Here is a 25,168-nt window from a genome sequence, read left to right as displayed (position 1 = left end):
AGGCCCGTTTTAGAAACAGCCTCAAGTCCCTGGGAGCCCCTGACCTTCCTGTGGCGAATATTGATCTTTGATTCCTAGCTAAGCCACTGCCTGTAACTCCTATCAGCAGCAGCAGCAACAGTGACTTGACTCAAAATTAAACTAGGGGGAGAGAAGGTGGAAAGCAGGGAAGAAACAAGATCAAGATGCAATTTTAACTGTAAATCAACATGCGTAAGTAAACACGATTACAGTGTGCTGTCATCTGCGCTTCTGAGCCAGCCTGGCAGACAGTTCAAGCAAGTGCGAAGTATCTGGGTTTCGCTGGCTGTGACCACCTCTCTCTCTCATGATCACTGGGCATTCTCCTTCTCTCTCCCAAAAGATCTGTGAGTCATTACTGCCCAGGAGCTCAAATCCCCATTCAGAAATCCTAGGCCATGGCCTGAATCCAGGGGTCGTATGCAAAGTACTTCCCCAGCCTGAGAATTTTCAAGAAATAATGTCACTTATACATCACAGGTGAAACCAGCATTGGCTTTCCCTGGGTGTGAGATGTGCTGCCAGTAAGAACCAAACTAGCATTGTATCATCAGGCTTATTCACTGGGCTCTCAGAGTGTCTTAAACATTTTCAGAGTGCGTGAAGAGCTGGAAAAGGTGCCAACAGAATGTGTTTGTCCTCTTCCGTTTTTTAAAGCATGAGTAATTCATCCCTCTATCCCATATTGTAATGCAAGTTGCTTTTCATCTACCATTTTAATCACTTAAATTTCTTTCTTTCTTTTTTTTTTTTTTTTTTGAGATAAGAGTTTTGCTCTTGTCGCCCAGGCTGGAGTGCAATGGCATGATCTTGGCTCAACAACCTCCACCTCCTGGGTTCAAGAGATTCTCCTGCCTCAGCCTCCTGAGTAGCTGTGATCACAAACGCCTGCCACACTCAGCTAATTTTTATATTTTTAGTAGAGATGGGGTTTCACTATGTTGGTCAGGCTGGTCTTAAACAGCTGACCTCAAGTGATCCTCTGCCTTGGCCTCCCAAAGTGCTGGGATTACAGACGTGAGCCACCACACCTGGCTCAAAATTGTTAAGTTTTAGTTGATTACAAAGTCCCTGACATTTTCACTTAAATTTCATTTCAATTATCTTCTGGCTATCTTATCATTTTTAAACTGATAAGTGTTCAATAGCACAGCCCAGCTCAGATCTGCATAGGACACTGGCCAAATGACATCCCATGAGGTCAAGGGCAAAATAAGTCTGCGGCTTAATCTACGGACATGTGCAGGAGAACTTGGGGCCTTGCAGTGGGTACGGGAGCAATCTCTGAACACTGGGAGCCCCAAACAACAACGCCCTCTGATAAAGAGATATTTGCTGATTTGCAGTAGCTCTGGATTCGTCACATACAGATAAAAAAAAAGTTCATCATTATTTTTCATGTATTCAGTCTTTAAACTAGCAGACTCACAAAGCAGACAATCTACCCACATGGCAGAGAGCTGACTGTAATCGTAAAAACACTTCACCTCTCTCTAAGCCTCAGTTTCTCCCTATGGGATATGGTGACATGAATGCTCTTTGACCTAGTCTACTGTAAATGGGCTTAAGGCTGTGGGGTTTTAGGCCACCATCCCTATTTTATCTCCATGTAAATGGAGTTTAGAAGTCTGAAAAGGGAAACCAAAATATGAAGGCACTGGAAGATTCTGCTTCTCTTCCGCCAAGGATTCCTTTTTTTCCTTTAACAAATAATGACATCATAATTGTGGTATGGATGGTGCCCTTTCTGTGCACAAAATGGGCAAATCACATCTCCTATAGCCAGGTTAAAAACAAATAGAAAATGAATAGTGTCTGCAGGAATTCAATGTGGAAAGATTAAAAAAAAAATAGTGTGCACTGGCCACAAAGTAAAAGGGAAATGTTACTGAGACCTTTAAGCGTTGACTTGGGGATTTGGTGTAGGAATGAGAAGAAACAAGCAGATTCTAAGAGACAGATGAGTCTTCTAGCTCAGCCTGAGGAAGGGTGAGAGTCTGGCATAGAGCAAGGTGCTTTTGGAACAGAAGCTGAGAAAATAGGACTGACCCTCCAGCCAAAGGAGGAAATGTGACGAACAGGGCAGCAGGGCTGGTGTCACAGGGAATCATAAGAGCCAGCACCAATACATGCCAGGGACTCTTTACTGCCTTATGTGACTTAACTCATTTCCTTCTTGCCACAGCCTGTGATGCAGGTGCCATTATTTTCCCATTGCAGAGATGAACGAACTGAGGCCCAGCAAGGTTTAATAGCTAGCCCAGTGTCCCAGAGCTAGCAAGTAACAGACCCAGGCAGTCAGGTTCCAGCTTTCATGCTCGTGTTAACCCATGTGTTCAGGCCCAGAAGTTTAGATCCAGGAGTCCAACTACTTGAACAATTATTGTTTCAGCACCTACCACGTACCAGGCATTGTTTTAGCCACTGAAGACGTAAATAAGACAGATAAGGTCACTCCTGTGAAAAGGTGATATTTCAATGGGAGAGAGAGGCAATAAAGAAATAAACAAGATCATTTCAATAGAGGTCACGGAAACAGAACAGGAGAGCAGGTAGGAGACGTGCATGGGGAAGGAAGGCAATGTTGGAAAGAATGGTCAGAAAAGGCCTCTCCGAGAACATGGTATCTGAGTGAAGGCCAGAAGGATGAGAAGAGATCAGCTGCTTGAAGGCTGAGGAGAGAGCTCGCCAATCAGGGGCAACAGCCAGTGCAAAGGCCCTGAGGCAGGGAAAAACGTACGTTCAAGGAACAGAAACAAGTGCAATGTGAGGAACATGAGAGGGCTGGAGATGAAGCTGGAGTAGGCGGGAGAAGATCTCAGGCATCTGCAACTGCAGCCATCACACATCCCCAGCTGGGTGAGCCTCCTGAACAAAGGTCACATCAACCATTTTGATGACTGACATCTAAATCCCATTTCTGGCCTGGCGCAATGGCTCACGCCTGTAATCCCAGCACTTTGGGAGGCCAAGGCGGGTGGATCACCTGAGGTCAGGAGTTTGAGACCAACCTGGCCAACATGGTGAATGCTGTCTGTATTAAAAATACAAAAATTACCCAGGCAGAAGGTGCACGCTTGTAATCCCAGATACTGGAGAGGCTGAGGCAGGAGAATCACTGGAACCCAGAAAGTGGAGGTTGCAGTGAGCCGAGATCACACCACTGCTCTCCAGCCTGGGAGACGAGAGCAAGACTTCATCTCAATAATTAAAATAAAATAAAATCCCATTTCTCAGGTTGCCTGTTATGCTTGGACAGCACAAAAATCTTTCATTAGGCCAGGTGCAATGGCTCACGCCTGTAATCCAAGCACTTTGGGAGACTAAGGTGGGTGGATCATCTGAGGTCAGGAGTTCAAGACCAGCCTGATCAACATAGATAAACCCTGTCTCTACTAAAAATACAAAATTAGCCAAGCATGGTGGCACATGCCTGCATGCCTGTAATCCTAGCTACTCAGGAGGCTGAGGCAGCAGAATCACTTGAACCTGGGAGGCAGAGATTGCAGTGAGCTGAGATCACACCATGCACTCCAGCCTGACCAACAAGAGCAAAACTCTGTCTCAAAAAAAAAAAAAAAAAATCCTTCATTAGCACCAAAGGGAGAAAAAAATGATGAGATTCCAATCTCTTCTTTTTTTTTTTTTGAGACAGGGTTTCACTCTGTCACCCAGGGTGGAGTGCAGTGACACAATCATAGGTCATTGTGGCCTCAACCGCCTTGCTCAAGTGATCCTCCTGACTCAGCCTCTGAAGTTAGGTAGGACCAGACCACCACGACCAGCTAATTTCTTGGTTCTTTGTAGAGATGATTCTTGCTATGTTGCCCAGTCTGATCTTGAACTCCTGAGCTCAAGCAATCCTTCCACCACGGTCTCCCAAGGAACTGGAATTACTCGAACTCCTGGCATCAAAGGATCCGCCACGCCTGGCCTCCTCCTCTTTGACACCCATATGGCAAAGCTGACCCAAACGTTGATGGATTATTTTTGCTAATTCCCCAATTCTGCCCAGCCCTGAAGGAATAAGGCTCTAGAATGAAGAAATCTGAGCTTGAACGTTGGCTTGGCCACTTACCAACTCTGGGTATGTTACTTAACTTCAACTTCCACATCTGTGATATAAAAGAAAGGTAGGGTGTTCTTATAGCCATTACTGGAGGTAAAGAAAAAAGGAAAAAAAGAAAAAAAAAGAGAGAAAGGTAGGGTGGTACGAAGAACGGGGTGATGCCTAGAGCCTGGCACCTTGCAAGCACTTGGTAAGGGTTAGTTATTATTGCAGCTGTTGTGTTGATTCAAATAAAGGTGTTGGTCCTTATGCACAGCCAGCACAGGGATTAACAGGAATTTGTCACTGGAACTCCACCTCGTCTTCCAAGTTTTGCCACTGGATCTTTTATCATGCAGATTAGTCAATTCATGTTAACATTACATAGGAACATTTCTAATTTCAATAACAAAAATAACCTATTGTATGCTAGGCTCTTTGCTAACTGCTTATATAGATTACTTAATTTTTTATTTTTTACAAGAAAGGGTCTCATTCTGTTGCCCAGGCTGGAGTACAATGGCGTGATCATAGCTCACTGCAGCCTCGAACTCCTGGCATCAAAGGATCCGCCGGCCTCAGCATCTGGAGTAGCTGGGACCACAGATGTGTGCTACCACACCTGGCTTACAGATTACTTAATTTAACCCCCACAACATCCTGTGGGGTGGAGGGCTATCATTATCCCCACTTACAGAAGAGGAAAGGAAAACTCCAAGGGACAATGCAGCTTGCCTGGGTCACAAATAGGAAGTGGCAGAGCTGGAATCTGATTGAGCTCAAGCTGTCTGACTCCTGCCCTCTTAAGCAAGACATTTAGTCTTCAGTGCAACAGATATGGACTGATCACCTACACAAAACAGACTGCGTTAAAAGCAGAGGAAAAAGAGATACAGAGGCCGAGTGCGGTGGTTCACGCTTGTAATCCCAGCACTTTGGGAGGCTGAGGCGGGTGGATAACTTGAGGTCAGGAATTCAAGACCAGCCTGGCCAACATGGTGAAACTCCATCCTACAAAGAATACAAAAATCAACCAGGTGTGGTGGCGGACACCTGTAATCCCAGCTACTCAGGAGGCTGGGTCAGGAGAATCGCTTGAACCCAGGAGGCAGAGGTTGCAGTGAGCCAAGATTGCACCACTGCACATCAGCCTGGACGACAGAATGAAACTGTGTCTCAAAAAACAGAGAGAGAGAATACAGCTAATTGCACCAGACTAAATAGTGTTCCCCTCAAATTTCTTATCAATTCAGAACCTGTGATGTGACCTTATTTGGAAACAGTCTTCACAGATGTCACCAATTTAAGATAAGGTCATACTGGAGTAGAGTGGGCCTTACATCCAATGACTGGTATTTTTATTGGAGGAGAGAAGTCTGGACACAGGCATGAAAGAACTCCATGTAACAACCAAGGCAGAGACAGGAGTCTACAAGCCCAGAAGGCCAAAGATTCCAGCAGGCACCAGAACCCAGGAGAGAGGCGAGGAATGGATGCTGTCAGGGCCTTCAGCGTAACCTTCATTTCTGTACTTCTGACTCTCTGAACCGTGAAACAACAAAGTAATGTTTTAAGCTGCCCAGTTTGGAGTAATTTGTTCCAGCAGCCCTAGGAGATTCATGCATGAATAAAAAGGAGACAATAGAACCAGGAGTGGTGGCTTGAACGTGCAGTCCCAGCCAGTCACCCCAGACCCTGTTGGGCAATAAGAGTTTGTGTCTGAAAGTTACAGTTCCCCACTGGCCGTGAGTAGGCAGTGGGAGAAACCAGTGATGAATCAGTTCATGGCCTCACAGGAAGCCCGGCTTTCCTGTCAACAAAGAAGAATGAAAAGCCGTCAACCTCGGGCCAGAGGGCCATCCACCTGGCCACTGTCACAAGGCTCGGATGGAGAGAAACACTTTCATACGGGGGAGGGGAGAAGGAGAGCCTGGCAAACCACATTTGAAATCTGACCCCCAAGTCACCCTTCCTGCTCAAGATGAGAATATGACAGTAGACAGAATATGATAACACCAAAAAAAATGTGTAGGCCTCGCACATCTCACCTTAAATCACGGGAATAATATTTCCCCACTAACCCGCTAGACATTGAAACAGAAGTTCCTAAGCACTTGGCAAGCCAGGCCCTTTTGAGAATCTGGCAAATGCTAATGGATGGATGAACTCTCTCCCCAGAAAAATACTCCTACATGCAAAATTTGGGGTGAGATTCCAGGGCATCTTGAGCTCCTAGAGCCCATTTATTGATGAACAAATATTTATTAATTGTCCATTATGTACTAGGCACTGTACTACATGCTAGGAATACAAACGGGAAAGAATAGATGAGGCATTTTTCTTCCTGAAGTCAAGAGCTGGGAGGGAGATGTGTAAATTTTCTGTGACTGCCATAACAAATTACCACAGCTGGGCAGCTTAAACAATAGGCCAGGCTGGGCGCAGTGGCTCACGCCTGCAATTCCAGCAGTTTGGGAGGCCAAGGCGGGATCACTTGAGGTCAGGAGTTCAAAACCAGCCTGACCAACATGGTGAAACCCCATCTCTATAAAAATTAGCCAGGCATGGTGGCAGATGTCTGTAATCCCAGCTACTCAGGAGGCTAAGGTTGGAGAATCACTTGAACCTGAGAGATAGAGGTTGCAGTGAGCCAAGATTGCACCACTGCACTCCAACTTGGGTGATGGAGCAAGACTCTGACTAAAAAACACATAAATACAGGACAGAAGCCTAAATGTTTGATATCAAGATGTCAGCCCAGCCGGTTCCTCATGGAGGCACTGAGGGAGAATCTGTTCCATGCCTCTCTCCTGGTTCTGGTGGTTGCCTACAGTCCTTGGTATTCTCGGCTTGTAGAGGCATGGTTCGAATCTCCTCTGCCAACATCTTCACCTCACCATCTCTCTGTGTCTTCTCCTCTCCGTATAAGAAAACGTCACTGGATTTAGTACACACCCTAAGTCGATTCTGAGATCCTTAACTTGTAACATTTGCAAAGACTCTATCTTCAGATAAGGTCATGTTCTGAGATTCTGGATGGACATGAATTTTGGAAGGATGCTGTTCAACCCAACGTAGTGGTCAGATGATTGAACAGCCACCACAGAAAGCAGCAAGGACCATGACAGAACTCCCGAGGCATCCATGAAAGCTTTCCTGAGGCCCTCAGGTGAAACTGAGACCTAAGTAATAAGTAGAAACTAATTAAACAGAGGAAGTAGAGTGCACCAGGATGAATTCATCACACAGATGAGGGCCACACAGGGGAGAGCTCACCTGAAGATCACTGCAAGAGAGAAGGGGCGGTGCAGAAACCAGTTTGGGGGTTTTCTGGTTTTGTTGGTTTGTTTTGAGACAGAGTCTCACTCTGTTGCCTAGGCTTGAGTGCGGTGGTGCAATTTCAGCTCACTGCAACCTCTGCTTCCTAGGTTCAAGCAATTCTCCAGTGTGCCACTACATCTGGCTAATTTTTCTATTTTCAGTAGAGATGGGATTTTGCCATGTTGGCCAGGCTGGTCTCGAACTCCTGTCCTTGGCATCACTTGAGTGATAACTCACTCATTTGAGTCATGCACCCACCTTGGCTTCCCAAAGTGCTGGGATTACAGGTGTGAGCCACCCCACCGAACCGAACAACAGTTTGGGGTTTGGGGTTTATCCTTAGGGCTGAAAATGCCTTTGAGGGAGTAGAAGCAGAAGAGTATTTCTACAAAGTTCATCTTGATGGAGGTGAGGAAGAACTGAGTGAGTGAGACCAGACATAGAAACCGTGGCCCCCAAGGGTGCATATCTCAGGATGCAAGTGGCCAAAACTCTGTGGAGATGCCCCATGCATCACCCTGAGCAGTGAGCTGGAACGATGCCCTCCGAACCACATGGAGGAGTTTAGCCCAGTGCAGACAGGATCCGAGCTAGACAATCAGACCAACGTTAGCCCAAGAAGAAAACCCTGAAGTCTGAAAGCTCTGATGCATGTTCTCCATCTAAGTGGGGAAAGGAGCTGGGCGTTTTAACAGAAATCTGCAATAGCTGTCTTCTAAACACTTTGACTCATCAGATACATAGGCACTCCTCTTTTGTGGTCCCTTAAGAGTTCAGTATGCCTTAAACCTAAGCCACGCCTCTCATAAACAAGTGAGTCACATCTCCCAGGCCTCACAGACTCCATGTTGCTCTCTAAAGGCCATCTCCTCCCTTGAAACCCCGGGTTGGGTTCCACACCCTCACCTCTGTTCTCCAAAAACTCTGAATATGGGTTCAGAAGCTACTTACTTATAATTCTTATTTCTCTTTCTTTGTTTACTTATTTACCTTTCTTTTCTTTTTTTTTTTTTGAGATGGAGTCTTGCTCTTGTTGCCCAGGCTAGAGTGCAATGGCATAATCTCAGCTCACTGTGACCTCTGCCTCCCGGTTCAAGCGATTCTCCTGCCCCAGCCTCCTGAGTAGCTGGGATTACAGGTGCCCGCCACCACACCTGGCTAATTTTCATACTTTTAGTAGAGACGGGGTATCACCATCTGGGCTCGAACTCTTGACCTCAGGTGATCCGCCCACTGCAACCTCCCAAAGTGCTGAGATTACAGGTGTGAGCCACCACGCCCAGCCTATTTACTTATTTTTTAAGAGACAGAGTCTCTCTCTGTCACCCAGATTGGAGTGCAGTGGCACGATCATAGCTCACTGCAGACTTAACTCCTGGGCACCAGTGATCCTCCCACCTCAGCCTCCCAAGTAGCTAGGACCACAGGAGTGTGCCACTACAGCTAGCTAATTTGCTTTTAGTTTTTGTAGAAGTTAGTCCCAAAATCATGGGCTCAGGCAAACCTCCTGTCTGAGCCTCCAAAAGCACTGGGATTACAGGCACGGGCCACTACACTCAGCCCCTTACTTTCCTCTTAACCTGTCTCCTCCACGTTAGACAATGAATAACGTGAGGGCAAAAATGTTTTATCTTATTCACCTCTGAATTCCTAGCTCCTAACACATAATACATGTTATCAGATAGATGGATGGGTGCTGGATGGCTGGGTTTCTTCAGGTTGCTATGCTGGCTTCAAACCAAATTAATTAATAAATTAATTAAATCAGCACCAGTCCATCAATGGCTCTTCAAGTGCTTTGCACAGCCCCTTCCCCTCTCAAGAACAGGAATAAGATATCCAAAGACAGACGGGCTGCCCTGGCATCTCAAGACTCACCTCATTCCCTCCGAAGCCATCTTATCAAGATTGGTAGTGTCCTTTGTTTCTGCCCAGTTTGCTCCCAGGTCACCCCACCCAATGTCATCGGCCAGAATAATCACAAAGTTCGGCTTCTGGCCTCTTGCTTTCCCACTGAAGCAAAAATCTACAAGAGGATAAAGAAATCCTGAGAAACTCACTCCCACCAACAAAACCTTTAGAAAAAGCCAGCCCATGGTGATTAAGGCAGGACTCCGGTTGTCTGCAGCGATGGCAGCCACCACTAGAGATGTTTCTGAGAGCTTCCTTTCTGCTCACTTCCAATGCAGGAAGTCTGTGGGGAGCAAGGATGAAGTTTGCAAGAAGATGCTGGTGGCAGGTGGTGATTGCAGTGATAACAGCTACAGGGATGTGGGGGCTATAGAAATGAGGCCTCCATCGGGAATCCTAATTCAAGAGAACCAGGAAATTTGCAATCCCTAATTTGTCTTGATCTTCTATGGTCAGTAAAAGACTGATTGTGTTCAGTAGTTAGACATCAATGTCAGCAACTGCTCTTTGGCCACTAAGAAAGTGACTTTTCTGTATTCAGGGCCTTAGAGCCACAGCACAGGCCTTACAGCTGTTTGGGACTCCATCTGGTGACTACAGGATGAGTCCTCGCATCTGCAGAACACCTGGATATTCTAGAAGCCGCAGTCAACCCCGAATAAGTTTCTCAGTTCCAGATGGTTGAGGGCTTCATGTTTCTGTAAGGTTTCCTGAAAGAACAAAAATTGACAAGAAAACAGAGTTAAGACTGCCAGTGCAGCTGTGTTTTACTCAGTAGCTTAGGAAATAATCACTTTTCCATGCCAACAGATGTTTTCCTTTTTATTCAAATATTTAACTGGTTCATCAGTTTCTCCACCTGAAAAATAGTGATGATAATAATATTCGCAATGGACCTATAGTTACAGGGTTGGAAGTAACATTAGAGACAATCTCTGCCAACCCACTCACCATATAGTTGAGGATAATGAGGCCCAGTGTTCTGGGTGCAACAAGGACCAGCCCCCCAACACAGCTAACTCGCAGTGTGCCACTGAGAATTCTAGAAGAAGAGGTGAGACCCTTATTACCAAGACATGATTGTTTGTAACAGTCATGCTATAACCTAATGATTCTACATTAAAAATTTTTTTTTTGGTCTTGCTACATTGCCTAGGCTAGTCTTGAACTCGTGGCTCAAGTGATCCTCTTGCCTCAACCTCCCACATAGCTAGAATTACAAGCATGTGCCACCATAGCCAGCTAGCATTCTTTTTTTTTTTTTTTTTTTTGAGACTGAGTCTCACTCTGTCACCCAGGCTGGAGTGCAGTGGCATAATCTTGTCTCACTGAAACCTCCGCCTCCCAGGTTCAAGCAATTCTCATACCTCAGCCTCCCTGTAGCTGAGATTACAGGTACCCATAACATACCCAGCTAATTTTTGTATTTTTAGTAAAGACAGGGTTTCACTATGTTGGCCAGGCTGGTCTCGAACTCCTGACCTCAAGTGATCCATTTGCCTTGGCCTCCCTAAGTGCTGGGAATAAAGGAGTGAGCCACCACACCCAGAACCAGCTAAAATTCTTGATAGAAGTTAATTTAGGGGAAAAGAAAATGGTTTTGAAAAGTTAATAACAGAATCTAGGTAGAGTATGGGTGCTTACTATAAAACTCTTTTAATTTTGCTGTATGTTTGTAATTTTCATAATAAAATGTTAGAAAAAATTTCAAAAAAATTTTCTTCATGGAAATGTGTCCCTTTGCATCCTGGCCATGTCATTTTAATAAGAAAATCTAAAGACATGTTCAACCAGTGGTACAGCTTACACGTGGAGGTACATATGAATCAGCTGTGGATTCTATGTTTATTAAACCACAGATGCAGCAGTTTAGGCTGGGCTTGGGATCTGTATTTCTAACAAGCCCATGTGAGGCCTGTACTGCTTGTCCTTGGATCACACTTTTAGGTAGCAAGGTGCTGGAAAACAAAAACATCACAAGTCTAGCACAAGTAGAAAAAGGAAACTGCTTAATCTAACTGATGATTCAACTTCAGTGGACAAACAGAAGTGACAAGTCAGATGGAGTTTTGAAAGGCAGGGACTGAAGGTTTTATTTTAAGTTGCAGGTTGCAAATAAAGCCAAGGATAAAATTAGATTAGCCCTAGTTCACTTAAAAGCCCTAAAAGGCCTAAATTTGCGAGTCTGTTTATGTGTTTATTTATTTATTTATTGTGTTTTTTTAAAGAGACAGATCCCAGCTCACTGCAGTCTCAAACTCCTGGGTTCAGGCAATCTTCCTGCCTCAGCCTCCCAGGTAGCTGGAACTACAAGTGCATGCCATCAAACACAGCTAATTTTTTTTTTTTTTTTTAATACAGATTGGGTCTCACTATGTTTCCCAGGCAGGTCTGGAACTCCTGGGCTCAAGTGATCCTCCCACCTCACCCTCTCAAAGTGCTGGGATTACATGCATGAGCCACCACTTCTAGCCAATTTGCAAGTTTTATAAGGAGAAACAGAGTTGAAATTGTGGATCAAATAAAAATTTCAGTTGGCCAGGCATGGTGGTTCAATCCCGTAATCCCAACACTTTGGGAGGTCGAGACCGATGGATCACTTGAGGCCAGGGGTTCAAGAGCAGCGTGGCCAACATAGTGAGGCCTTATCTCTATTCCTTTTTTTAGTCTAAAATTAACAACAACAACCAAGCTTCAGTTGAACACCCAATGTATGGAGCAGATTAAGGAGAACCAATGTGTAAACAAGATAGGGCTGGGGTTATGACAGACGCTTTTTCCAGTTGTACATCCTTGCCAGCCAACCCAATTGGTCAATCCACGTGAATGGGGGTGGTTGGAGGTATGTAAATTCTGGAAGACCTAGATAAAAACCAAAGAACGGGCAAATACGTCCTTAATCAAAATAAAAGGAAATCCATGTATACAGTCATGTCATCTGGAGGCCAATGAATCAATTGTTCAGAAATGCAAATTCTTCTGTTTCGCAAAAGGAGATGTATTATCTCAAACTCAATTAGATTCAACTGGTATTTGTTGATCTTGAAGCTCCAAAGACATCTCCCTTTGTAGGAGAAAGAGCCTCAGCACAAGGAAGATGGTTTACAAATGCCTGTGGACCTGCTGCTTGATTCCGAGCTCATTCTACTGGCTTTTGACCATGTGAAACAGATACCAGAGACTTTTTCTCTTAAAGTTTCTTAGCTTGGAACACTAGAGCAGCCTCGTGCTCGGTCAGTAATCCATTTCAGAATGGATCCAATGTACAAGACTTCAGGGAAAAAAATCACTTAAGAAAGAAGCTCAAATTAAGGTGGGAATATGAATAAACAGACTGTGTTTCTACAGTGTTCCATGATGAAACATTCCATTGAGGATTTTCAAAGAAAATCATTACTTTAAATTTTCATAGAATGGAAATAAGTGAATCTAGCCAGCACACCATTGCATTATTCTTCACACCCACACCTCCAGGGAGACATTTAATCCTTTCTCCACTTTTCTTTTTTAAACTAAATGGAAAAGGCAGACCAGACACTCAGATGACCAGGTATAGACTTTGATTAAGATCTAAGCTTAAACTCTGAGCTCAAAGGCTATAAGAAAAATGGGGCCAGGCACGGTGGTTCATGCCTATAATCCCAGCACTTTGGGAGGCCGAGGCAGGTGGATCACCTGAGGTCAGGAGTTTGAGACCAGCCTGGCCAACATGGTGAAGCTCCATCTCTACTAAAAATACAAAAAAATTAGCCAGGCATAGTGGCACACACCTGTAGTCCCAGCTACGGCAGACTGAGGCATGAGAATAGCTTGAATCTGTAAGGTGGCGGTTGCAGTGAGCCGAGATTGTGCCACTGCACTCCAGCCTGGGTGACAGAGTGAGACTATGTCTCAAAAAAACAAAACAAAAATATAAGGAAAATGGTCTCATAGCCAGCCTTAGTGTCTCATGCCTGTAATCTCAGTACTTCAGGAGTCTAAGGTAGGAGGGTTGCTTGAGCCTGGGAGTTGGAGATCAGCCAGGGCAAGATGGCGAGCCCTTATCTCTACAAAAAAAATTTTAAATTAGCTAGGCATGGTGGTGCATGTCTACAGTCTCAGATACTTGGGAAACTGAGGTGAAAGGATCATTAGAGCCCAGGAGTTTAAGACTGTATCGAGCTGTGATGATGCCATGGTACTCTAGTCTGGGCAACAGAGCAAGACCCTGTCTCTGAAAACAACACCTTCAAACAACGGCTATATAAGCCAAGCATTCGATTGCACCTACCTCTTAGAACAAAAGAAAAAAAAAATGGCTTCCTGCCCTCAGATCTTATCTGATGTTATTTTGCCAGCTTTTTTTCTCCATCACTCTCAGAAAGGAGTAGACACAGAGAAGGAGCACTCCTCCTGGCTATAAATAAAGGCAGAGTCTTTGGCAAATATAGCGTTTACCCCTCCTTCCACGGGGGTGGAAGGTACTCAGCCACCTCACTCAACAAATCCCATGACGAAGGCCCGTCTGCTCCATCAGAGCATAACTGACTATGAAAGATCCTTGCTGAGCACAAGCATAAAGAATTTCTAATGTCTCATGCTCCCAAGCAGGAGTAGAGTGAACTTTAGTTGACAATCAGCTTTACCCATGATTCCTGTTCTCCACGACCCCCATTTTAAAGCAGGTCCACTAAGTGTGCTCAACTTTGACCTCCCTTCAGTTTCCAGGCTTGCTTAGGGGTGAAGACACCAATGAACAGCCGAATGACCCATAGGCAAGCTGTGGGCCAGAAGCACTGAGAGACTAATGGAATGCAGCAACCTGAAAATCTGCTGAGCAGCGTTTGAAAACGCACAGCTGAAGTCCTTGGGCTTCCTGAGCCACTCGCTCCATCACCTGACCCTGGTTCCCCACGGGCCTCCCTGTGGCCAAGCATCCTCCTAGAGAACCTTGAAAACAGCTGAAATAACAAGGAGGTCGGGCAGACCTTTCTGGCAGAGGGTTCTGTTGGTTTTCCAAAGACAAAAGCATCTGATGAGCTGAGGCCAAAAAAGACAAAAGAGGAGCGGGGAGTAGGTCTCTGGGATGCAGAGTCCTGTTATTTTACTCCCCAAATCAGAACATGGTCTATGTGCTGAATGGGGGCCAGGAGCCATCGGGGGCTGTCAGAAGGGGCCTTGGGCACCAACTGCCCACATGTTATCTGAAGCAACTCCCCTGTGCATTCTGTCATTTGTCCAGCAAATGTGTACTGACAGGTCATAAACCAGGCATGGTGCATACAGCCATGAATGAAACAGACAAAAATCCCTGCCCTCACACCACTTACTTTTTTGAGGGTGAGGGGAGAAATGAAATCAATAAAATTTAAGTATCATGGAGAACAACAAAGAAGGAGCTCAGGCATGGGGTGGGGGCTGCAAAGTTAAAGGGGGCAGTCTGGGACAATCTCACTGAGTGCAATTTGGATACGATCTGTAGGACGTCAGGGAGAAAGCTACACTGCCATCAGGAAGCCATGCAGGAAAGATAGAGAAACTGGGAAAGGCAGAGGTCTGGCACAAGCAAGGAGTGGCAAAGTAGCCACCACAGAAGCAACGGGAAGAGGAAGGGCAGGGATTGGAGTCAGAGAGGAAAGACAGGCTTTTGCTGCGAGAGATGGGAAGCCAGAGGGATTGAGCAAGAGCAGCTGGCTCTGGTTTACATTGTAACAGAATGCCTGCCCTTTTGAGAATACACAAATGCCCTGCAGGGCAGCAGATGAAAGAAGCAGCTGAGTTAGGAGTCCCTTGTGTGGGTCCAGGTGAGTCCAGGTGGGAGACAATGCTAGAGTGAGACACGCAAAATGCCTAGGGCACAAAATGTCAGGAGGCGGCCCTTCGCTCAGGGGCACACTGTGTACTGGCACTACCTGGGCAGTGAGTGCTTCCTTACATGTTGCCTCACCCTAGTCCACATAGGAGAACAGGAAAACCCAGTTACCACGGTAGCTAGAAGAAAGGGTTCTTTATTATCTATACATATCAAACATCCTCGCGTCTTCTTCTTTTGCCCCTAGACCCCGACATGTAATTCTGAGGCTGACCCAAGTTGGAAAGATTGCTTTTTTAGAGTGTGGGGACCAAAGGGCAGTAGTGTAAGCTCAACAGAGGATGCAAATGACATATTTGAATGCCTCTATCCAGGCCTGGAGAGCAATTTCACTTAAGTAATTAAAATGCTTTTTTTCCCCCCATTTATTTTGTTTAAAGCTCGGAGACCTCATGCCAGACACCGTTTGGGGCAGTATCATTTCTGAGAACCCAACGATGCCAGGAAACCCATCCACAGGGGGCATATGACATCCTGCCTAGTTTTAGGCTCAAATCACCTGTTGAGACGGTCACAGAAGAAAGCCATGTTGCAGCAGCCAATTTGAGAGAGTCTAGGTGGCATCAAGCCATGCATCTAAAAACCCAGCAGCCCCGCAGAAATTATTTCTGGGTCCTGGCTCACAGATCAGAGAGAGGAGCTGAACCTCTGAATAACATCTTTTTTCCAAAAGTCTATCCTCTGCTTGAGAGAAAAATCCTGATCAGGAAGAAAGCTCTAGGTCAGCTGTCTGAAATTCACTCCCTGGAAGCCTGTTTTCCACATTTTTAAACATTTTACAAAGCTGTATTTACTTATCACTTATTAAACATTTTATTATGGAAGTTGTCAAACACATAAAAGTTGAGAAACTCACACGTACTTATCCAACATCTCATTCAACAATTATCAACACATGGTCAGACTGGCTGTCTCCTTCAATTTCTCTTTGCCTTCCTCTCCACATATACTGGATTATTTTAAAGTAAACCCCAGGCCAGGCATGGTGGGCCACATGTGTAATCCCAGTGCTTTGGGAGGCTGAGGCAGGAGGATCACCTGAGGTCAGGAGTTAGAGGCCAGCCTGAGCAACACAGCAAGACCCCATCTCTCTATAACAACAAAATAGCTGGGTATAGTGGCATGTGCCTGTAGTCCCAGCTGTTAGGGAGGCTGAACTGGGAAGACAGCAGGAACCCAGGAGTTCAAGGCTGCAAGTGAGCTGTGATCATGTCACTGAACTTCAGCCTGGGTAATACAGCAGGACTCTGTCTCTTAAAAAAAAGCAATCCCACATATCATGTAATTTTATCCAAAAGTATTTTGATATGATTCTCTAAAAGATAATTCTTAACATGTAACTACAATTCCATAATACCCTCCTTCTAAAAATCAACAATTTTAGTATCAAAAATGCAATCAGAATTCAAATGTCCGCCATCATCTCATCAATATTTGTTTTAAAAGGTGGTTTGTTCTACTCAGTATCCAGACAAGGTTCACAACACACTGTACTTGGTTCATGTGTCTCTTTTCTTTTCATTTACAGCTCCCCTCCTCCTTTCTCTGCAATAGATTTGAAAACAAATCACGTAGTTTGACCTGAAACATTTCTCAAATTTTGGATTTAGCTCATTGTATCCCCTACTGAAATGTTCCCTGGCCCCCTGGTTTCCCGGTAAAGTGGTTTGTAGATACAGAATGAATTCCAATGCAGGTTCAGTATTTTTTTGGCAGGCTCTCCTCATGCATTGTATCTTTCCCCTTGTCATGTTCAGCCTGATCAGTGGTTTATCTGTCAAAAGTTCCATTTTTTTCAGCCAGGTGTGGTGGGTCTTGCCTGTAATCCCAGCACTTTGGGAGGTCAAGGTGGGCAGATCACCTGAGGTCAAAAGTTCGAGACCAGCCTGGCCAACATAGTAAAATCCCATCTCTACTGAAAATATAAAAATTGGCCAGGCACAGTGGCTCACGTGTGTAATCCCAGTACTTTGGAAGGCCAAAGTGGGCCTTGTTTGGGCCACTTAGTCTATGGTATAGACAAGGTCAGATTGAGACCATCCTGGCTAACACAGTGAAATCCCATCTCTACTAAAAATACAAAAAATTAGCCAAGCATGGTAGCACATGCCTGTAGTCCCACCTACATGGGAGGCTGAAGCAGAAGAATCGGTTGAGTCCGGGAGGCAGAGGTTGCAGTGAGCTAAGATCGCGCCACTACACTACAGCCCAGGCGACAGAGCAAGACTCTGCCTCAAAATAAATAAAAATATAAAAAGTAGCCGGGCATGATGGTGGGTGCCTGTAATCCCAGCTACTCGGGAGGCTGAAGCAGGAGAATTGGTTGAACCCAGGAGACAGAGAATTGACCAGGAGACAGAGACTGCAGTGAGCTGACACAGTGCCACTGCACTCCAGCCTGGGTGACAGAGGCTCCATCTCAAAAAAAAAGTTCCATTGTTTCCCTTTGTCATTTCCAATTTTCTCTTAAGAAAAACAGTGCTTTGTGTTTTTTCTATTTCTGTAGATTTATCCTTGCCCTGGATCCATCCTACTTCCTCAATGAAATATGTTATTCTGTTATAAACTAAAAGTTTGTGTCCCCCCAAAATTTGTATGTTGAAGCCCTAACTCTCAGTGTGATGACATTTGAAGATAGGCCTTTGAAGGGTGATAAGGTTTAGATGAGGTCATGAGATGATGGGATTAGTGCCCTTACAAGACAAAACATCAGAGAACTTGCTTGCTCGCTCTCTTTGTCATGTGAAGACACAGCAAGAAGGTGGCTGCCCGCAGACCAGGAAGAGAGCCCTCACCAGGAACCAAACTTGACTTTCCAGCCTCCAGAACTGTAAACAATAAATTTATGTTGTTTGGGCCACTTACTCTATGGTATTTTTCTTTTTTCTTTTGAGACAGGATCCCGCTCTGTCACCTAGGCTGGAGGGCAATAGAGCAATCTCAACTCGCTTCAACCTCCACCTCCTGGGTTCAAGCAATTCTCGTGCCTCAGCCTCCCAAGTAGCTAGGACTACAGATGTGCACCACCATGTCTGGCTAATTTTTATATTTTTGGTAGAGACACGGTTTCACCAAACTGGTCTTGAACTCGTGACCTCAGTGAATGACCCACCTCACCCTCCTGAAGTGCTGGGATTACAGGCATGGGCCACCATGCCCAGCCTAGTCCATGGTATTTTATTATGGCATCTTAAGCATCCCAAAACAGATTCCTGCTAAAGTTATTATGGCATCTTGAGCATCCCAAAACAGATTCCTGCTAAAGTTTTTACCTGGGAATCTCTGAAACTCAGGTAGGGGCAGAAATAGGGGTAAGAACCAAATTTAGAAAAAAAAAACAACTAAATTTAGTAAAGCAGTGACTTAGCAAATTTTCCTCTTGGGGAATTGACTTTTGAGATATGTTGCCTCATTTTGAAAAGAGTATGTATCTAGGATTTAGCAGTCATTTGCTAGCTGTATGACTGTGGATATGTTACAGAATCTCTTTGTGCCTCAGTTTCCTCCCTTACCTGAAAAATGGAACTCTGACCTGAAATTAGATATCAGGAAAAAATTAAAAAACACACAGAGCCACAGCAAACTTTCTCAACCCAAACACAGGGTGAGAATGAAATACTACAACCCAAGTTCTCAGTGAGTGCTAAGAAATACTGGCTATTATTCCATCTCTTGATTGTCTTGAGGATAAAGGGATAATAAATATGAGAACACACCAAAAATGTGCTATGCAAGCCCAAAGCTTTACTAACATTAAAATAAAACATAATGGCCAGGCACGGCGACTCATGCCTGTAATCCTGGGAGGCCAAGACAAGAGGATCACTTGAGCCCAGGAGGTCCGGACCAACTTAGGCAACATAGCAAGACCCATCTCTATTAGAAAAAAGAAAAATTTAATTTTAAAAAAAGATAAAACATAACTATTCTGAGTGTAGAAGGCAAAATCCAGACTCCCTGCAGCTACTGGCTGAATCTGCCAGAACTGTTAGCAAATTCTGATGCTGGTTTCCGAACCTGGAGAGCACAGAAGCTGTAAACACAACACCACAGTCACAAACAAGGCAAAGAGGAAATAAACAGTGATTCCAGTTTGCATTTTCAAAGTTCCAAACTATGGTTCCTTGTTACACAATCCCATAGCTGGCTGTGCCATCTTGGCTAAACCTGAGCCAGGTCCCTTCAGTTGAGCAGACTCTAGTGACAGCTGGCATCCCTGGAGTATGCTGCCTTCCAGCAAATCTGGGTTGGGACAATACAACAATATGAGGTCAAGATGTAGGGTGGGTGTGAGGGGAATCTCCCCTTTGTTGATATTAATTGAAAATGGAAGTTACAATTCCATATCAGAAACATTTCAAAAGAACTCTTTCTCCATGATTGCTAGCTAAGTGCTCAAGCAAGAAAGAACCACAACTCCAGGGCAGAAACTCCATAAGGGCAGGATATTCTGTATATACGCACTGCATAATTCTGGCACCTGGCTCAGAAGTTATTCAGTCAATATTTGCTGAATGAGTGAGTGTAACATGAACATCAAGAGCCCAGCCTGCTCTGCCCCACCCTGCCAGCTTCATCTCATCATTCCCCTAAATTTAAATGACTTTTCTAAGTTCTTTCTTGGAAGACACTCACTTGTAATTCTCAGTTGTAAAACTGCACTTGTTCAAATGCTGCTTTAGGTAACAACCACACATGTCCTGCTTTCTGAACTAAACTATAAACACTATGAGAAAAGGAACCACATCCTCTGAGGTGTGGTTTTGTGGCCTAGGAAGCAACAGCATTGTCAGTGCTCACGAGTTGGGATATGAATGAGCAGAGACTGCTTGGATGGATGGATGGATGGATGGATGGATGGATGGATGATGGGCGTGGAAGGAAAGGATGGAGAGCTGGGTGCTCCCTGGACCCCGTCCTGGTGTGTATCCCAACAAAAGCTCACCTATCTCCACAGCCTCCCACTGATCACAGCAGGGCAGGACCCCTCCTCCCCACTTGCCCACAACACAATCCTGTAACATCCCTGTAGTGTCTTCGCATCATCCCCTAGCCATCTGGAAACTCATAGAGGCACTGGTCCTAAAGGGTTAAAATGGAAGCTTCACATTGCCTATTGTTCCCAGGAACCTAGCTAGAAGCACAGAACAGGAAGTACAGGTTTAGACAAGATAGGGAAAGTCAGCATCTCCCTTTAGGCAAGAAATATAGCAGATGAGCAGGTTTTTATTCCTTGGTTTTTATCCCTGACCTTGAGGTCAGGGCAAGTGGAGCAACTTCAATTATCCAAATAAAGCTTGACTCCATCGGGGCAAAAGCTGATGATCCCATACACAGCCCTTCCCAATATTGCCAATGAGATTCCATCACCCACAACTGTGTCATCAGTTTAATATGACATGCATTCACTCCTAAATGCAATGTGATTTAAATAATTTTGTTCTGAGATTTTGAGTTAGTTGGTTGGAGACAGGGTCTTACTCTGTCGCCCAGGCTGGAGTGCAGTGGCGTGACAGCACCACCACACCCAGCTAATTTTGTTTTTTAATATATTTTTTAGGCCGGGTGCAGTAGTTCATGCCTGTAATTCCAGCACTTTAGGAGGCCTAGGCAGGTAGATCACCTGAGACCAGGAGTTCAAGACTAGCCTGGCCAACACGGTGAAACTCCATCTCTACTAAAAATACAAAAATTAGCCAGGCATGGTGGTGTACACCTGTGGTCCTAGCTACTTGGGAGGCTGAGGCAGGAGAATCACTTGAACCCAGGAGGCGGAGGTTGCAGTGAGCTGAGATCATGCCACAGCACCCCAGTCTGGGTGACAGAGCAAGACTCCATCTGAAAAAAAAAAGAAAAAATTTGTTTTAGATACGTTATCTTGCCATGTTGCCCAGGATGGTCTCAGACTGGCTTCAAGCAATCCTCCTGCCTTGGTGCCAAAAGCACTAGGATTATCACACCCGGCCTGGGTTTGTTTTCTAGGACTTTTGCAACAGGCTTCAGATATGTTATAGAAGCCTCCTGGAGGCTGTTCTCTATTTTTCTTTTTTAAGCAGTGATAGATGGCAAAACTAGAGGAACAGTCAACTATGAAGACTGAGAAGCCTAGGAACAAAGTTCAGTACTGATCAAGTAAAAGCTACGTCAGAGTTAATGACAGACACCCAGCAATACAATTGATTCTGCACCAAATGGCACCGGGCATGAGAGAAATCAATCATCACCCACCCCCACATGCACGGATGGGAAGGTGATCTCACTGTCCCAAATACAAAATGGCCTCACCCACCTCCTACCTTCCTCTGATGCTGTTCACCCCTCCCCTGGCTCAGTACCCACTTGCCAGTCCTCCCGAGCTCTACTCTGCCTGTTGAAGGCTTTCCTGATCGCCATCCTCCTCAATCCCCCAGGAATGACAGGTTGAAAGAGTCACAGCCAAGAGTTAGGGAACCTCACTATAAGCCAATCCTAGCGCTAAACCCCTTGCATGTGTTAATTCAGTTAACTTAGCAACAGTACTAAGCCATGCACACAATCTGTGGTATTATTATTATCATCATCTCATCACTGTGCCTCAGAACCCCTTGGCAAATCTTTAAATTATCCCAAAAGTGTGCATCTGCCAGCTTGAAGGGCCCTGCCTTCCTACAAACTATGAAATTTGGTGGGGGGCTGCAGGGGAGTACCCCAAATCACAAAATAAACCTAGCAGAACTACCTGGAAAGTTCACTGGAAAGGTTGCTTGATGACAGAGTGTAAAGTTCCTGGCCAACCGGAGAAGCAGATAATAAAGTTTTAAAGCAAGAAATTGCTTGGACGGCATGCAAGTCACTTGCCCAGAACACAGGCCCTTGGGTGGGAGCACAGTGGGTGGAACAGACTGGAAGAGGAAGTGTGGAAGGGTGGGTGGGCCATTGAAGCCTCCCAGGGAAGCCCCCTTCACGTACTCTCCCTCTTTGATGGCTGCCCTGAAGTCAGCCCCCAAAAGTAGGCTTGCAGGACCCTCCTCTCAGAGCTCCAGACAAGATTCCTTTCAATCTACTTATCCAAGTTGAAGTTCTAACTGGCTACTAAATGCAGTGAGCTTATTTGCAAGCCAGGGTCATATCTGCCTAGCAACCCAACACGAAGACTTGAAGGACTATAAACGTGGACAGGGGACAGGCAGGCCAACTTTGCACAAAGGAATCTGTTCTTATGCAAATGACCCTAAGCAAGAGGGCTAGAAGAGGGAGCCTTGGGGACAGCTCTGAAAGAGCCAATTTTTTCCCCAGGAAGATGTTGGGGGGACTTCTTAAGGGCATCATGATGGCCTTGCCCATTGTAAAGGAAAGTGGGGGGTGGGGGGAGGGGGGCTCTGCCTGCCACACGGGATCAGGCAGACACAACAGGAGAGGCTAAGAGGGGTGTCAAGCCCTTCACTTGATTTCCTGATTTTTCTGGTCTTGTACTCCAGACTCCAAAGGTTCTTTTGTTCTTATTTAGAACTAAACAGAGTTAGTTTTGTTTGGGGGCGAGGGGGTGTTGATTAGCATGGCAATGCAGTGCTTTCTCCGGAGAAGTTAAAAAAGCAGGGGTTTTCATGCTTGGTCTCACTAGGATTGAGGGAACAAGGTGAAGCCAGCCTCTAACTAGGGTTGGCAAAAGTCATGTTGTGTGACTTTTTTGTGACTAGCAAGGCTGTGCTTAGGTTGGATTTCCAGCCACCTCTCCATTATTCAAACACAGATGGCAAATGTCATCTTTGGATGAGCTCTAATTTTAAAATGCACTGGTGTGTATCTATGAACATGGTGTAACCTTAGGTCAATCCCTCCAGTGCTCAGTGCCTCAACTTTCCTCATCTGTAAAATGGGAATAATTAGTGTCAACTACAGAAGGATGATATTAAAATTGCATCGCATGTATGGCACTTAATACAGTGCCGAGGACAAAGCAAACAGTAACAAACATGATTAATATTAATAAAATATAAGAATAGCAATACATTAGTAGTAACAAAAATCCATTATTATTAAAATGCTCCCCAAAAGCCAGGTTTCACTAGCTCAAACATTCAGATGTGATTTTTCCAATCATTTATTCACTCTTGAGGCTTTAGGCATAATTTGTGCAATTTTTAAAATCAAGAGGCTGAAGTACAGAGATTTTACATGACTTGTTTTGAGTCACTCAGTTATAAATGGCAGCCTGCACCTTTAGGCTCCTCAGATGTACAGAATGTGCTATCATATGCTGTCGTGTTACACACGACATTTCCATCCTGAGTACAATAACAGGTCCTAAATATTAAAGTGTAAGATCCTAAATATCAAAGATCATCTTACAGGCAGCCCTGCATTAGCATGAAGTGTTCAAATCAGTTATATCATTACATATGGATTCTTCGAAGAACAACTCAAAAAAGGCTCTCTCACAGGGAGTGTGGAGTCAGCAATTAATTGGCCTTGGTAAAGCACAAATCATAACAGCAGCATGAGCTAATGGGTACTGAGGCCTTACCAAATGCCAGTCACTGCGATCCGCACCTGACAAGTACCATAAATTAAACCCTCCAATTCTGGGAATACCACCTTCATCCCCATTTTACAGATCTGGATAAATGAACGCTCGATGAAGTTAAATTACGCTTACAAGGTTGCAAAGCTACTCAGTGGCCCCCTGGCTGTACAGTACTGGCACCGGGCACCCTGTACCAACGAATCTTCTCCCCACTTACACAACCAGAGCTTGTCAACAGCAAAGGACGGCATTTAACCCAGGAGAGCCTATCCCAAAATGGTGAGGGAAAATCAGCGAGCAAGGAAGGATTTTTATTAAAATTCAGATCGCAGACTCCTCCCAGTGGCGACCCTCCGTGTACGCACTCCCAAACTCTGCTCTCTTGAGTTTCTGACATCAGAATCACATTCTCTGAACCCCAATGAAGGCAGCAGCCGGTGCCAAAGTCTGCAGAGGAAGGCGAATAATATGGCCTTTGCTTCAGAGCAGTTTCCAAATTTGCCCTCGGGATGTGAGGTAGAGACGGAGAAGCTAAGTTTGCGCCCCCGCAGGCTCTGAAATGTCTAGGATCTGACACATGCTTTGTCCCCATGAGGAGCTCCTAACTGAGGTTTTGCGTGCATCATCGGCTTAGTTCACAGTGACCTTGGGGTCGGGGACTTCGAGATGAGGGGCACGGACTCTCTAAACCTTCAGGCCCTCTACAGAAGGCTCCCCGCGGGTATGGGAGCCGTGCACCTGTGCCGACGCCGCCTCTGCCTGGAGGGTGCGCGCGCGCCCCAGGCCGGGGATGCTGACTCAGCCCGGCTGCTTACATTCCTTTCGCGCAACGCGGATGCTGTTGCTGCCGCTGCTGCCGGTGCAGCAAACGCGGGGACACAAGGCACCCGCAGCGGCCTGGCCTCTTTCTCCCTGAGACCCACTGCGGCACTCCCTCCCCACCGCCGGAAGGGGAACTGCGGGGGTGCGCGAGTTGACGAAATTGGGGGAAGTGGGCGCTGCAGGAGGAACTCAGGCGCCGCGCGCGCCGCTCACACCCAAACTGGAAGGAACCTGTTCTGCCCGGGGCGGGCGCGGAGCCGCCGCAACCGCGAGCGCCGTGCGGGACCAGCCCCGGCGGGCGCGTTCCCCCTCCCGGCTAAATCCCTAAATCGTCAGGGCGCGGACTGGACTGGGCGGTGGGATCACCGGGAAGCGCCCGGGGTTGGGAAGGGGTACCGGCGCGCGGGCGCCTGGCCGTGGGGCTCCGAGACATGGTGCAGGCGCCCCCAACGCCCCTGCGCATTAGCGCTCCTACTAGCGTTGCAGCAAAGCTCCGGGGTCTGGCGGGTCACGCGCGCAGAGGCGCGCCCGGGTTGGGAGATCCAGGCGTTGTGCCAAGGACCCCGGCGGCGCTGGCGGGGGCGGCCCGGCAGCGGACCGCGACGCGGTTACCTTCCGTGACCCCCAGCCCAGGCGGCTGGCGGGCGGGCGCGCGCCCGGCGCGGCCCAGGTCCACGTGGGCCGGCGCGCG

At 46.0% G+C, this 25,168-nt stretch overlaps 1 protein-coding gene across 12 annotated transcripts in view; it reads right to left on the bottom strand.

The window, feature by feature from the left end:
• The window catches only part of ARSG (arylsulfatase G), a 145,641-nt gene that overhangs the window by 90,495 nt on the left and 29,978 nt on the right, over window positions 1-25,168 (bottom strand). For 6 of the 12 annotated variants that reach the window (XM_078374498.1, XM_017972759.4, XM_017972757.4 and 3 more), the window contains exon 2: window positions 9,269-10,011. Coding sequence is in view for 7 of the 12 variants with exons in the window: in XM_017972759.4 (XP_017828248.1) it covers window positions 9,269-9,486 (218 nt within the window). In the remaining 5 variants the exon portion in view is untranslated. Of the gene's footprint in view, window positions 1-9,268; window positions 10,012-24,952; window positions 25,154-25,168 lie in introns of those variants that run through there. The other 6 variants (XM_078374499.1, XM_078374502.1, XM_035301625.3 and 3 more) reach the window with 2 other exon arrangements.

This window comes from Callithrix jacchus, chromosome 5 (assembly GCF_049354715.1).
Source record: "Callithrix jacchus isolate 240 chromosome 5, calJac240_pri, whole genome shotgun sequence".
Classification (NCBI taxonomy): domain Eukaryota; kingdom Metazoa; phylum Chordata; class Mammalia; order Primates; family Cebidae; genus Callithrix; species Callithrix jacchus.
This window is presented reverse-complemented; position numbering and strand designations above follow the sequence as displayed.